A 13658-nucleotide genomic window follows, 5' to 3' on the forward strand; every position below is an offset into this window, starting at 1 on the left:
ATATGTTTTGTGTGTTTTTACATTGATTTATGCCATTGTTTGTTTCCCGAGCTGTAAATAACTGCACACCTTCATTCTTACTGGAGATCTAACAAAATACAGCAATTACCATAGAGTAATACTATGATGTCATGTAAATAAAGACTGATGTGTACAGCGGGATGACTGTAATGCTCTTTACTAATAAGCGGAGGTTCAGCAGTTAGTGATGTGCAGGCGAGGTGGGAGGTAAAGACTCGCCTCCATGTTCAAAATTGCTGCTTATGCTCTGTGGAGGCCGCCATATTGTAACCGCCGGACGGTGAGTGCATCTGGTCAGCAGGTGCCGGTGACTTTGTGCCTCGTGTCTGTGGATTGGCTGCATTTATACAGGATACTCTATGGGCCAAATGTAATAGGGTGAGAGATTAGAAAATGTGAGAGTTTAGCAGTAACCGTCACATTGGTTGAGTTTTATCTTCAAAATGGGAAAATATCTGAATGAGATTTTAAATCGTGAGAGTTTTTTAAGTCTGAAAAATATGCGAGTTCTCTCTGTTACTTTGTTTTTGGACTCTATTACATTGGCAAAGTTTAATAAGTGCCTGAATCAGGGAGAACCACTAAGGGAACCATCAGGGAGAACCACTAAGGGAACCATCAGGGAGAACCAAGGTGGTTCTCCCTGATTCAGGCACTTATTACTTGGACACTCCTAAGGATTTACACTGGAGCATATATTGGACTTGGGACTTACTTTTTTGGTTCCAGCATTGACTTCCCAGAGGCGTTTCCTTGCGTTGGATGTTCGCTGGTTGTGATGCCATCGCTAATTATAGGATCCTCACTTCATCTGGACCTAAGCTGGTAAACCATTTGCCTATTGTTGGATCTACAACTATACTCCAGTTTTTATTGAAAGACAAGACCATCAGTGTCCATTTCCCATATTATTGCTGCAGCAATTAGTGCCTACAGGGTTAATATCATGCATGATATATATGTTTTTATGTCATTTTGACTTTTTTATTATCATTTCTGTGAATCTACATTTGTTTGTCTATGATTGAGTGTATCTAGTCATTGTTTTGGTTTCAATATCATTAAATTGTGTACATTTATCAGCGCTGCACACCTTTTCCTTTTTCCTGTTGTACAGGAGGCTGACTACCTCCTTTCTGCAGCTGCTGGGAAGACCACCCATCACAGCAGGTGATGGGTGGTCTTCCCAGTGCACTGTACAGTGCCCTGTACACTATATCTTTATAGTTCTATTTCATCTCCTTTTCACACGTATCTACCTACCTACCGTACATAGAAGGGAGCTAATGGCCGCCATGGAGTGTTTCACAGAATATGAATTATTGTTGAGGATTATCTGTTTTCTTGTTTTTTGTTTTTTTTACAATTAAGAGAAGTCATTTTAGTGATGGTTTTTGCACAACAAAGAATTACAATGAACACGCATAGTGTAAAACCTTTCTTTAATGGGTGAGATATTCAGCTTATGTGAACGTCTGGGAGAGAAGCACATCCCATGTTTTATTCATCGCTAACCACAACGTTCCCCCTCACTGAGTAAGTCAGAGCGCTCCAATCAAAAACATTTCCTTGTTCAACTTCCTTGTTCTTGGCCACCGATCGGAGGGCTTTTAGCGACAGCACTTTATCCCACATGTTCACGTCTTTCATCTTCCCCACAAAGCTCTGGGCTGCGTCAAAGCCGTCTCCCAGTTCATCTTGATCCTGGCCCAGTATGGCGATGCCCCCTGGCCGCAGGGTGTGGCCCCGGCGGTAAACCTTATTCCCAGATCTTCTGCCGTTCACCCACAGCTCAGAGCGGCCGCGCCGGGATTCCCAAGTCAGGCAAAGGTGATTCCACTCCTTGCTCCTGTCGAGTTTCGGGAACATTGCTGCTTCCCCGCTCATGTATAGACCAATTCTCCCATTGGATTCCAGCCAAAGATTCAATTCGTCGTAGTATAGAGTACGGTAGGAGAACAGGATGGTTTCTCTGTTTTCGGGAACGTCCAGAGACACTTTCATGCAGAGGGTGAGGGCCGTCAGACTCATCGACTTGGCAGGAGACAGGTAGATGTAGCTGTTATCACTTGGCTCTGCGAATCTAAAAGATTTTCCTTCAAGATCTGAAAATTAAAAAAAAGAAAATAATGTAACGAGTCCTTGGCTGAAATAATGAATGAGCTGACCGATTACATTATTCCGAAACTAATAGTCATGTCCGCCTGCTAAGTCTTAGTTAAGTGAATAGGGATGCAAGGGCATCTTTTCAAACTGAACTGATACATGCCAACTAAAGGGGACGAGTCACAAGTAGATGGGTTAGAAACAACTTCAACATTCTTTTGTGTGTGTGTGTGTGTGTTGGAAGAAAAAGTACAGTGCAAATTTTGTGGATGCTCCAATTAAGGGAACCTTTACACCTATGGGACCTACCTATTACCTGAAGGATTTAGGGGCCCATATATATTAACACGTTTTATCATAAATTCACTGCGTATGATAATGGTGCTCCAGCCAATCAGCTCCTGGTATCTGTTTGAAAAATGCCAGTTGGGAGCTGATTGGTTGGAGCACCATTCTCATACGCAGTGAGTATGATGATGAGTTTATCTCTCGTTGCGTATGATAAAACTTGTTGATAATATGACCCTTTATGCTGGGTTCACACTAGACGATATGTCGTCCGAGCCGGTGGAGCCGAGCAACATATTGGGCGCATCACCTAGTGTGTACCCGCTCTGGAGCTAAGGATGCGTGCCCATGTTCCTACATACAGGGCCAACGGGGGGTGTCGTTAGTGAGGGACATGCTGACAAATGCAGTGTTGATGTGCCATCGCTCTGTCACTGTCAGCAACTGTGTTTGCACTTGCCGATGCTGGCTCCCCCGCCGGGTCCCGACGATTAAAATGTCGGGCTGGGTACACATTGTGCACCATACACGCACCTTAACAGAGGGTATGCATACTTACCGACATTTGGACAGTCCCCTCCGGGAAGGGGGTGCCAGGTCGGTGCAACAAGGCGAGTGAGGGTGGGTTAGGCAGGCGTAGCGGGGGTGTGCGACGTGATCGTGGCCCCGCCCCCACTTTACAATGCCGATATTACCGGCATTATAAAGCAGTGGTGGGTGGGGCTACGATGATGCGATTCAGCACAAATCACGTCGTCGCACCCCCGGACTGCCCACTTTTGCGCCGATCGCGTGGGGGTGGGTCAGCAGCCGTTCTGGGGGACTTGCCTACTCTTGCGGGGTGCACAAGTTTCGGGAGGCTCCCAGCAGTCCTGGGAGAGTAGGCAAGTTTGAGGGTATGACAGCGGGCGGTTTAATCCATGTGAGGCCAGACTGCTTCCTGGGCAGTGACTGAGCAGATGCTGGATCCAACTCATGTGGGTGACATGGGCGTGTAGCCCGACTTCCGCGCTTGTCTGAAGCACCGAAGAACATGAGACGCCTGTTTCAGATGCACCGTATTCACCCAATGTGGGGCGGGTGCAAATGTCGGTGCTAATGATGGCGGCTGGGAAAACAGTGGGCGGCGCGATACATGCCATGAAGAGACGCGGATACACGCATAGGTGGACTGATAATGCCATTAGCATAGGGTAGTACATTTGGCTTTTGCTGTGTGTCCGACCCTATGCGCGGCGTATATGCTGCCGTGGTCATATCGCAAAGTGACTGCGGATGCGTCTGACTAAGAATCAGGCACTACATGTGCAGTATAACCCCCCCCCCGCCCCCTTAAAATAAAGGGTCCCCTACATGAGTTAGACACTTATTATAATTAGGAAACTGAATCTCTGTGTTCAATAAATGTAACAAACCAAATATCAGTTATCTTATCAATTGGGACAATGTACATTTACTATCTTCTCTGCACTTTTCCTTTTATTAATTTGGAAAAATAGAAAGAAAATGTCTTTGCAGAACATATTAATTACTGTGAGGTTTTACTTCATCAGATGAACTAGTGCAGCCCATCACCTTTATTCGTAAGTAAAGCATACTCACTAACAGCCAAACTCGGGGGGTCCGTTGCCTCATCCTCGTCTGTAAAAAATGTGGGGAAAAGGAGCATAACATATTAATAATAACTTGGAGTTAATGGACATTTGGCTCATATAGAGGATCCCTGGACAAAACTATAGTCCTGCCCCAGTGTGTAAGGAGCCACAAAATGTACCACTGCTCTGTGCTGCTGGTATACTCTGTGCTGCTGGTATCACTGCTCCTCCCACTATATAACTCTCTGTATGTGGCTTCCTGCTGCCTCCATTCCCCTCCTCATATCATGTCACTGCCCCTGTCACATGCAGCCCTGTCCTCACTGACATATCACTCATCTCCTGATATACTCTGTGCTGCTGGGGGAACCTGCACCTCCCACTATATAACTCTCGGTCTGTGGCTTCCTGCTGCCTCCATTCCCCTCCTCACATCATGTCACTGCCCCTGTCACATGCAGCCCTGTCCTCACTAACACATCACTCATCTCCTGATATACTCTGTGCTGCTGGGGATACTGCACCTCCCTCAATATAACTCTGTCTGTGATTTTCTGCTGCCTCCATTCCCCTCCTCACATCATGTCACTGCCCCTGTCACATGCAGCCCTGTCCTCACTAACACCACTCATCTCCTGATATACTCTGTGCTGCTGGGGACCCTGCTCCTCCCACTGTATAACTCTCAGTCTGTGGCTCCCTGCTGCCTCCATTCCCCTCCTCACATCATGTCACTGCCCCTGTCACATGCAGCCCTGTCCTCACTAACACATCACTCATCTCCTGATATACTCTGTGCTGCTGGGGACTCTGCTCCTCCCACTGTATAACTCTCAGTCTGTGGCTTCCTGCTGCCTCCATTCCCCTCCTCACATCATGTCACTGCCCCTGTCACATGCAGCCCTGTCCTGACTATCACATCACTCATCTCCTGATATACTCTGTGCTGCTGGGGACTCTGCTCCTCCCACTGTATAACTCTCAGTCTGTGGCTTCCTGCTGCCTACAGGATGGCTAATGGTTCTCATGGGAGGGGAAAGAGGAGGAAAGGTAATATATGGGGGAGGGGGGGTTACCCCTATATGGCAGACATAAAGGTAACTTGTTGCATGTTGTCTGTACCCCTCATGTTAAATGTGGGCAACAGTAACAAAAACAGAGGGGCTTCGTCCAGTCCCATATGTTTGTGGGATATAATTGTCCCGTCTCCTATACTCTTTGAGATCGTAGTACGAGAACTTCAGTAAAGTTTTCTTAAACCTTCTGTGTCCGACGCACTGTTAGAAATGTTAGCCGGATTTGGATAGCTCTCCTACAGTGGCCTAGTGCTATTAAATGGGTAGGAGAGGTGTCAGCGGCCTCATGCAAACAGTGGGGACCAATTGACTAATCTGGGGAAAGGTCCCTTTATGGGAGGGTTTGGCAGATCTAGAGACATTTTGTTGTCTTTCTACATATTCTTCTGGGATAATGACAAAATGACTCAATATTATTCTATACTTATCATTATCAGTAATAACAAGGCGTCCTGGAACAGAGGAAACGTATGATACAGTTTTTAAGTCAGTAATCCATATTTCCTCCTTTAGTAAATCACAACATGGGAATACTGCGCTAACTGCAAGCTGTGGTGTACAGCCTGGAAAACACGGGGTTAAGAGGCAGCTGAACAACGTATTATTATTGTCGAGGATTTTGGCGCCGGTTTTCTGCGAGCTGCCATCCCGACCGGTGGGATCGTAACTACATCCCGCCCAATGACCCGTTTTATTCTAGTATTTTGTACACAGTTATACATACAGACAACAGCTAAGGGGTTATGCCTCCCTTTCTGGATTTATAAAACGGCGGTAATCTAAGATTACCGCTGTTTGCCCCAGCATCATTCTCACCATCTTTAGATGACGAGAGCGATCTGGTCCCCATTGCCAGCAACTGGGACCGGTCACTGCCTCTCCGGCTCCAGCGAAGCTTTCCAGGCACTGTCGGGTCACCGCGTCATGCACATGTGCAGACGGACCGTCACGCATGCACATTTCACAAGACCCCCGTCGCTGGCAGCGTTTTTAATTCAGACAAAGAGGACTTCGCGGGACATCGCCGGAGGGGTAAGTATCGGTAGTAAATACCAGTGGATTTTTCGCTTGTATCATAGTGAGACTAAATGAAAATTCTGATGGTATTTTTACCTTCGTTGATAAATGGGGACCTAACTTTGTATAACACAGCCTGACCTGATTGTAGAAGAATACAGAACACTTACCGGGCACCGAGGTTGGGTCTTGTCCTGAAATAAGTGGATAAATAAAAGAGAGACATATCTTTAAGTCACACAAAGTGCAAACCCTAACTTGAAGCTTTTTAGAATGGAGTCAGATATGTAACAACTGTATAATGTCTTCACAGAAACCCAAAATGAATTCTTCTTCGCCAGTAGAGAAGCAGAAAATTCATCAGATTCATCAAGTGCTTCAATAATACCATAAAGTGCACAGGAATGTAATAAGAATCTGTTAAACATATTATCAGCAAATGGAGGACATGAGTTAATAACAGGGATAATAGACTCGAACTAGTAAAAATAAGGGACGATTTAAGTGTAACACGGGAAATGGTTGAGGAGGATCAGGGGACTCCTACAGATTTTAGGTGAGACCTCTCCATACATCCATATAAACTAAGGGATAGGAAGGTTCATCAAATCGGTAAATTCCATACAATAGTTATAACCAAGAGACAAGTGACAAATACAGTAGAACATTATGACCGTTACCTTCTTGGGGCATCTCAACAGATTCAGCAAATACTTGGGCTTCACAAAGCGTCAGGAACTGTTCTTGGTTGGGTATAGTAATTGTCACGTATCGCCCCACCATTCCTTTGCAGTTAAAGGACATCGTCTCCCCATAATTCATTCGGAATACAACTGCGCACCTGGAAAATAGTATGGACGTTGGACAGTCACCTACGTTTTCAGTATTATCATAAATAAGCCTTATCTGTTACAGTAATACGACAAGGCGTTCAAATCTGTGTTACCCAAATTTCAAGGTGAAAACGACAAACGGCAGCACTGAGGGGGTCATTCAGACCCGGTCGTTAGCGCCGATGCACTCGGACCGGGTCGACGGCCCCCCACAGAGCAGGCGCACGACGGCGCCGGCGCCATCGTGTGTGCATGCGTGAGACCCCCTACGACCGACAGCGCCGGTCGTAGCAGGTCTCGATCCAAAGGGGGCGAGCTGTCGATGTTGATTGACAGCTCGCCCCGTTTGGAAGGCGGGCCGGGGGGGTGGCAGCCCAAACGGAGGCGTTCCTATGGGAACGCCTGCCGTTTGGGGGAGGCCCCACTGACATCACTAGTGATCACTAGTGATGTCAGTGGAGAGCTTCCGGCTCAGACAGCACCAGAAGCTCTCCGGGGCTTACGACAAGTGAGACCCTACCCTAGGGTCTCGTCGTAAGCCCCGATGGTCGCCGAGCGGTCGTTAGAGCTGTGGGTGTTAACCCACAGCCTAACGACCACAACAGAGGCGGGCGGTCAGGATGCAAGTGGCCGCCCAGTTTCTGAGCGACCGCTTGCATCCTCTGACCGCCTCTGAATGAGGCCCTGAGTGTGATTTACTGTTGTGCAGATTGTCCTAGACCAGTGGTTCTCAAACTCGGTCCTCATTACCCCAAATGGTTCACATTTTCCAGGTGACCCAGCAGGTGCACAGGTGTAGTCATTACTCACTGACACATTTTAAAAGGTTCACAGGTGGAGCTAATTATCTAACTTGTGATTCTGTGAGGAGACCTGGAAAACATGCACTGTTTGGGGTCCTGAGGACCATGTTTGAGAACCTGTGTCCTAGTGGAACATTACTTATTTAAACGTAATCAGGGCTAGGGGAGGGTAATTTACAAATGCAAAGCGACTTAGCGCTGGAATATGGTATGGATGGCGAGGTGCACATTTTGGGGAACAACTTTTATATCTGAAATATGGGTGGGGGGCAGTGGTGGTGAATGCACTGTAAGGAATGAGCGCCCCCTTGTGAACCGGGGGTACGTTGTTCCTTCTGGGACTGTCTGTGAACACAGTTCTAGATGCATATTTTGCAAATGTACTTACACCCCTGTGGAACGTCCCACAGCTAGTGCTTTATTTAGTGATTATACCCCTGATTAGTACACCAGGTGGTACAACCGTCTGCAATCTGCCTCTGACATAATTATCATTATCTGTTATTTATATATTGCCATCAGGGCCGGAACAGGGCTCTGTGCTGGCCCCACCCCTTAAACCGTGACATCACGTCTAGGGGGAGGGACTGCCGGCTCTAGGGAATAGAACATTGACCGGGACCTTGGACGCTCCAGACGGCTCTGCGGCAGAGCTATTTATGCAGGTACCCTGGGGCAGTGACGGTGCCTCCCCCGGGGTCCTGCGCCCTGAGCAACGGCACCACTCGCACACCCCTAATTTTGCCCATAATGGCATGTAGCACCCTACCTAATGATGGAGCAATGTAAAATGACACAGTAGATGGGTGATCACACAGGGCAGTTACAGGTAACCTTACCGTTATACAGATGTGTCCACATACATCTTACTTCCTTAGGCGTTAAATAGTCCTTCTATTAGTGACTCGGCAGCGCAGAGCGTCTTTTCGTGCAACTTTTTACCTTCACGTGCGTCTTATTCGCAAAGTGATGCAAATAGATCACGCCAGCAGCTTCTGCTGAGTAAAATGATCTGCGGCATGCCTATGTTCTGTGTGCGACTGCGGCTGTATGTGCCTGCGAAACGCTACGATACAGTGTCACAGTAATTTGCATGCAGATACACCCGCAGTCGCACACAGAATATTGGCATGACGCATATCATTTACGCAGCAGAAACTGCTTTGCCATTGACGCATTTAAAGATAAAAAAGTTGCACGAAAACACGCTCAGCACTACCGAGTCGCACGGCGCTCACACGTTAGGTTTAACGCGACTTGTAGCTGACGGAGGTAAGATGTATGTGGACACATCTGTACATAATTATAATACACAGATTACATAATTACATGGAGATCACTGTAGGAGAGAGGTTTCTGCTCATGAGAGCTTACATTATAGAGGGGCACAGTCATTAGGGATTGCAGAGGATGGAGCGTTTGCAGGAGGGATGGTAGGTTAGCGTAAAGAGATACGTTTTGAAGCATAGGAAGCTGGAAGAGTCTGATAAGAGGGTGAGAGGGAACTCCAGAGGATGAGAGCAGCATGAGAGATGTCCTGGAGACGGGGAGGAAGGAGTAATCGGGGAGGAGAAGGGCACATTCATTGGTAGAGCGAAGAGGACAGGAGGGAGAGGAAAATACGGAAGTCAGCAGAGTTAAGTATAGATCGAAAGGGAATGAGGCCAGAGATTACAGTAATCATGGAGGGAGGTGATAAGGTTATCACTGACTTCCAGGGTAAGAAATGGACTGACCCTGGAAATGTTGCAGAGATGGAAAGAGCCGGTTTGGGAGAGGGACTGACTGTTGGGAGATAAAGAGAGGACTGAGTTGAGGATGACACATGGAAGAAAGGGAGGTATTGTCAACGTAGAGGGAGACCTAAGCCTCCACTCCTCTCTGATGACCACCTCTAACTCCCAACTCCAAGACCACCTTTAACTCCCAACTCCAAGTCCGGCTCACCACCAAATCCTTCCCCTGAGCCATCTGACTCTAACCAAACATCAGTCTGTCAACACTTCCTAAACCACCACCTCTACATGTTAGTCCTGACCCGATGGTTGTTCAGATGCCTGTAGGATCAATCCTTATATGATGTTGGTAGATGGCTTTATATGACGGCATGTCCTGGGTATCGTTCATCCTCACTAATTGGGCCCCATAGGATCCAGTTTTCTGACCTATGCCCCGAACGGCCAGACCTCTCCACCTACATGGGTGGACATAGATCTGTACCCTCTGTGCCTTTGTCAAGCACCTTCACTTCGATGTCCACCAACTTCTCTCCTGTACAACGACTGCACCCAAGGGATTTCGTTATTCTCCGCCATGTTTGCGATTATAAATTCCAGGCGCTGAGACCCGTACACAAGGTTACCTGGGGTTTCTGATTCCACCATCTGTTTTTGAGTCTCCGATACGAATCTCGGCACCGTTGATTCTCTCTCGGCAGCAGTCGCCCCGGTTAGTGATGGCAACGGTCATTACTTGGAATTTGGATTTCAGGTCCAGTTTCCACCAGGGATTCAGCTGTTTTTTTGTGTGTGAACATTGTCCTGCCATGTAACTGCTGGACAGGGAGCCATCAATGGCCCTTTTGGCATCATCGTTGGCTCCGTAAAAGGAAGACACGGAAGGAACGCCTTGCGGAGCAACATTTTTTACTTAAAAAATAAAATAAAATAAATTAGAAGATAACATATAGACATTATTTTGTTATAACCTAGTAAACAGTTTGCAGCACCTATCCCTGTATAATGTATTAATATTACCGCCACTTACAGGGAGTGTTATTGTGCTTTCATTTTAGTGTTTAAAAAAATATTTGTTCCTGAATCAGATTTTTCCGCCTAATATATCATATATGATCTCCCACCCTGCCCCTAATCTATGGGTGCTCTCCCTGTCTCTGTCAGGCTCTCACCCCTGGGTCTTCGGCTGTGGATAGATCCCCTTCAATAGACGTACCCTGACGTCAGTAGTTACTATCCATGTGAACATAGAGGGGGTATAGTAACCTCCCGAGCAAAGTTAGCCACCGTACACAAAGCTTTGCTGGCGTAACCCTATAGAAGACTACGGGCTTCTTCCACATCGCGCTGGTATGACGGGTCCGATCGGATCCCTCCCAGCGTGCCCTGCGGCCGCTGCATCACTCTGCGCATGCGTTATAAACCCGGAAGTCGAGGTAGCAGCGCTGATCACAAAGGACAGCTCTTATCGGAGGAACTGACCTTTCCGGTACTGATCGCGTATGTTAGTACATATGCGATCAGTAGGGATGCGGTGGCTGGCAGGATGTACTCCACACGGTTAGTACAACCCGCCCCCTGACTGTTAATCACACTGCGAGTAAAAAGTCCCCGTGAGTGACGATGGTAATGTGCCTTGATGTATGCGCGGTGTGATTTAGACACATACGCAGATTACCGATAATCACTCCACTGTGTAAATACAGTCATTACGTCTCTGCATCAGGCCCTAAGTACTGTGCACTAGAGGGCAGATATGTCGTTAGCCAATCAGAAGGGGATAGATGGTGCTGCTGATAGTAATTATCATTAGGTACCATTGCCCCAGCACCAGTATATCTGCACATGTACGCTTATGTCTAAAGGTGCCTACACACTAGACCATGCGATGTCATCAATGATTTCCCTGGATCTGTATATAGAGAAGGAAGCGTTAACAAGAGAGCTGCTGGTATAGGGGTTATCGCTCCCTAATGGTAGATATACAAAAATATAAAGAAAAACCAGCGCTACTGAATGATGAAAGTAAAAAATACTAGATGGATGGTTGTGAATATAAAAATACCAATCGGTTATTTATTGTGCTGATATAGCACTAGAGATAAAAATAAACATACATGTGCACATGAATACAATAAATAAATGAAATAAAATAACCAAGTATTAAACTTGACATATATACATAAGGTGTATGCTAACCACCGAATGCCTGACTATAAATGAGCGGCTGCAGGTGATTCTCACTGGTAAGTCCCGCAAAAGTCAGTAGTAAGACCCCCATAATGGCACTCAGATGATGTGTTGATATATTTGTTCAATATCAGCCCAAAGAGACGGTTGCTGATTGCATCACAATAGGAGTCCTGATGAAGCTGAGCGGCTATTGCTCAGCGAAACGCGTTGAGACCCTTCACTACTGGGACCCTCCACGATTTGCTATTTGGATCACTGTATCCTGTTCCATCCAATGGTATTATACACCTCTGCTGGATTTAAATCTTGAACTCACTCCTGATCGATTGGTATCTTTATATTCATAACCATCCATCTAGTATTTTTTTATTTCATTATTCAGTAGCGCTGGTTTTTTCTTTATATTTCCCTGGATCTCCCCGGCAACTCCCCGGCAACTCCCCGGCAACTCCCGGACACACTGTTCGATATCGTGCTTTAAACTGTGCAATCTGACCAATGACCAGTTGTGCGTCCTTAACGATTTCCAATACGTCGGTAACGAGATTGCCAAATCTAACGGCATGTAGGTAAGATCTGAGGATACGACAAACGACTCAAGGGACCGTGCATCGGGATCTACACAATTTGCACGATTTGTCATTCCGATGCGTTGGGATCAGCCAAATCGTGCAAACAGTCATCTAGTATGCAGGCACCTTAAATACATGAACACACCTGTAGTGTACGTACCCAGCATTTGCCCTCCACCTACCTGCCCCTGTTTTGTCTCTCCAGGCTTAAAGGGACACAAATCATTCAATGGGCAAAAATGTATATGCAGACAGAAGAAAATGTATATACATTACGGAAACGCGTAAATTTGGCACAAAACTCTAATTGAGCCCCTTAGTGTGCCTGGTTATTCTAGCCTCAGGATGTGACTGATTAATCCTCTGTGTTTTCCTACAAGAGTAGGTGCTACGTTCCCCCCACCTGAATAATAGATACGCTAGCTGAATCCCAGGTCTATAAGGCATGAACAAATCGGAAACGCGCCAGGTTACAGGTAACGTTTACCTCCATGGTGTTTCTTCTGGAGCTCAACATTTTCATTCAAGTCTTCACCTAAGTATAAAAAAAATTATCTGTATTTTTTCTGCAAAATTAAATGAGGATAAACGATTGGGGTTTTCTGCCCTGTAAGTGCGAGGGGGTAAATCCGATTATTTTTCACGCCATGTCTGATGGAGAAATGTAACTAGTGTTTACAACCAAAATCTATGCAGCTAGCCAAATACGGGTATAATATTATATTGCTTTTGCCAGTGACTACTATGGTACAAGACTGTGCAGTTGCATTGCCCGTCTGCAGTGTTACCTGAAACATTGTATTGTCTTTTTGGCTTTCTACTGGGTTTGAGAACACGCCATTTAAATCTACACGGCAGATAGCTATTGCGTTTGCTGAGCTGAGTTTTGCCACTTCCCAGAAACACTATGTAACAATAGATCACCCCACAGCTGGTGTGTGTGGGACTGTTCACTTTAAGAAGAGGGGAGCTGAAAAATGATGACCCCCCCCCACACACACACTTTGCGCCCCAGCTAAGCCTAGGGGGTCTATTTACTTAACAGTGTTAGGAGACAGAGTGAAAAGTGATAAGAAAGTGATAAGGTGCCAGCCAATCAGCTCCCAACTGTCATCTCACAGGCTGTGTTTGAAAAAGGACAGTTGGGATCTGATTGGCTGGCACCTTATCACTTTCTTATCACTTTTCACTCTGTCTCCTAACACTGCTAAATAGACCCCTACATCTACAAAGTGTAGTTGCCCTTCCCAGTAATAGTGGTGATGGTTCCTAGGGTACGGAATTGAGTCCCACAAAGCTGATTAGCACCACCGTACCCATTACTCAGCAGCCAATATGCTAACAAGCTGGAAGAGTACAGTAATCAGAAGTTTTACTCATTGTCCAGTAAATGTTCCCAATTAGGGCCAAGATTAGAC

General features: G+C 46.4%; 1 protein-coding gene across 1 annotated transcript in view; it reads right to left on the reverse strand.

Moving 5' to 3' along the window:
* Nucleotides 1–1521: 1521 nt before the first annotated feature.
* LOC148473943 (uncharacterized) overlaps nucleotides 1522–13658 on the reverse strand; it is a 68785-nt gene continuing 56648 nt past the window's right edge. Inside the window, exons 17-21 of the mRNA XM_088459326.1 lie at nucleotides 12728–12775; nucleotides 10102–10387; nucleotides 6784–6944; nucleotides 6274–6297; nucleotides 1522–2126 (exon numbers count right to left, since the gene is read on the reverse strand). Coding sequence (XP_088315452.1) covers nucleotides 1522–2126; nucleotides 6274–6297; nucleotides 6784–6944; nucleotides 10102–10387; nucleotides 12728–12775 — 1124 coding nt within the window. The remainder of the gene's footprint in view (nucleotides 2127–6273; nucleotides 6298–6783; nucleotides 6945–10101; nucleotides 10388–12727; nucleotides 12776–13658) is intronic.

This window comes from Taudactylus pleione, unplaced genomic scaffold, assembly GCF_031769625.1.
Source record: "Taudactylus pleione unplaced genomic scaffold, aTauple2 ptg000905l, whole genome shotgun sequence".
NCBI lineage: Eukaryota > Metazoa > Chordata > Amphibia > Anura > Myobatrachidae > Taudactylus > Taudactylus pleione.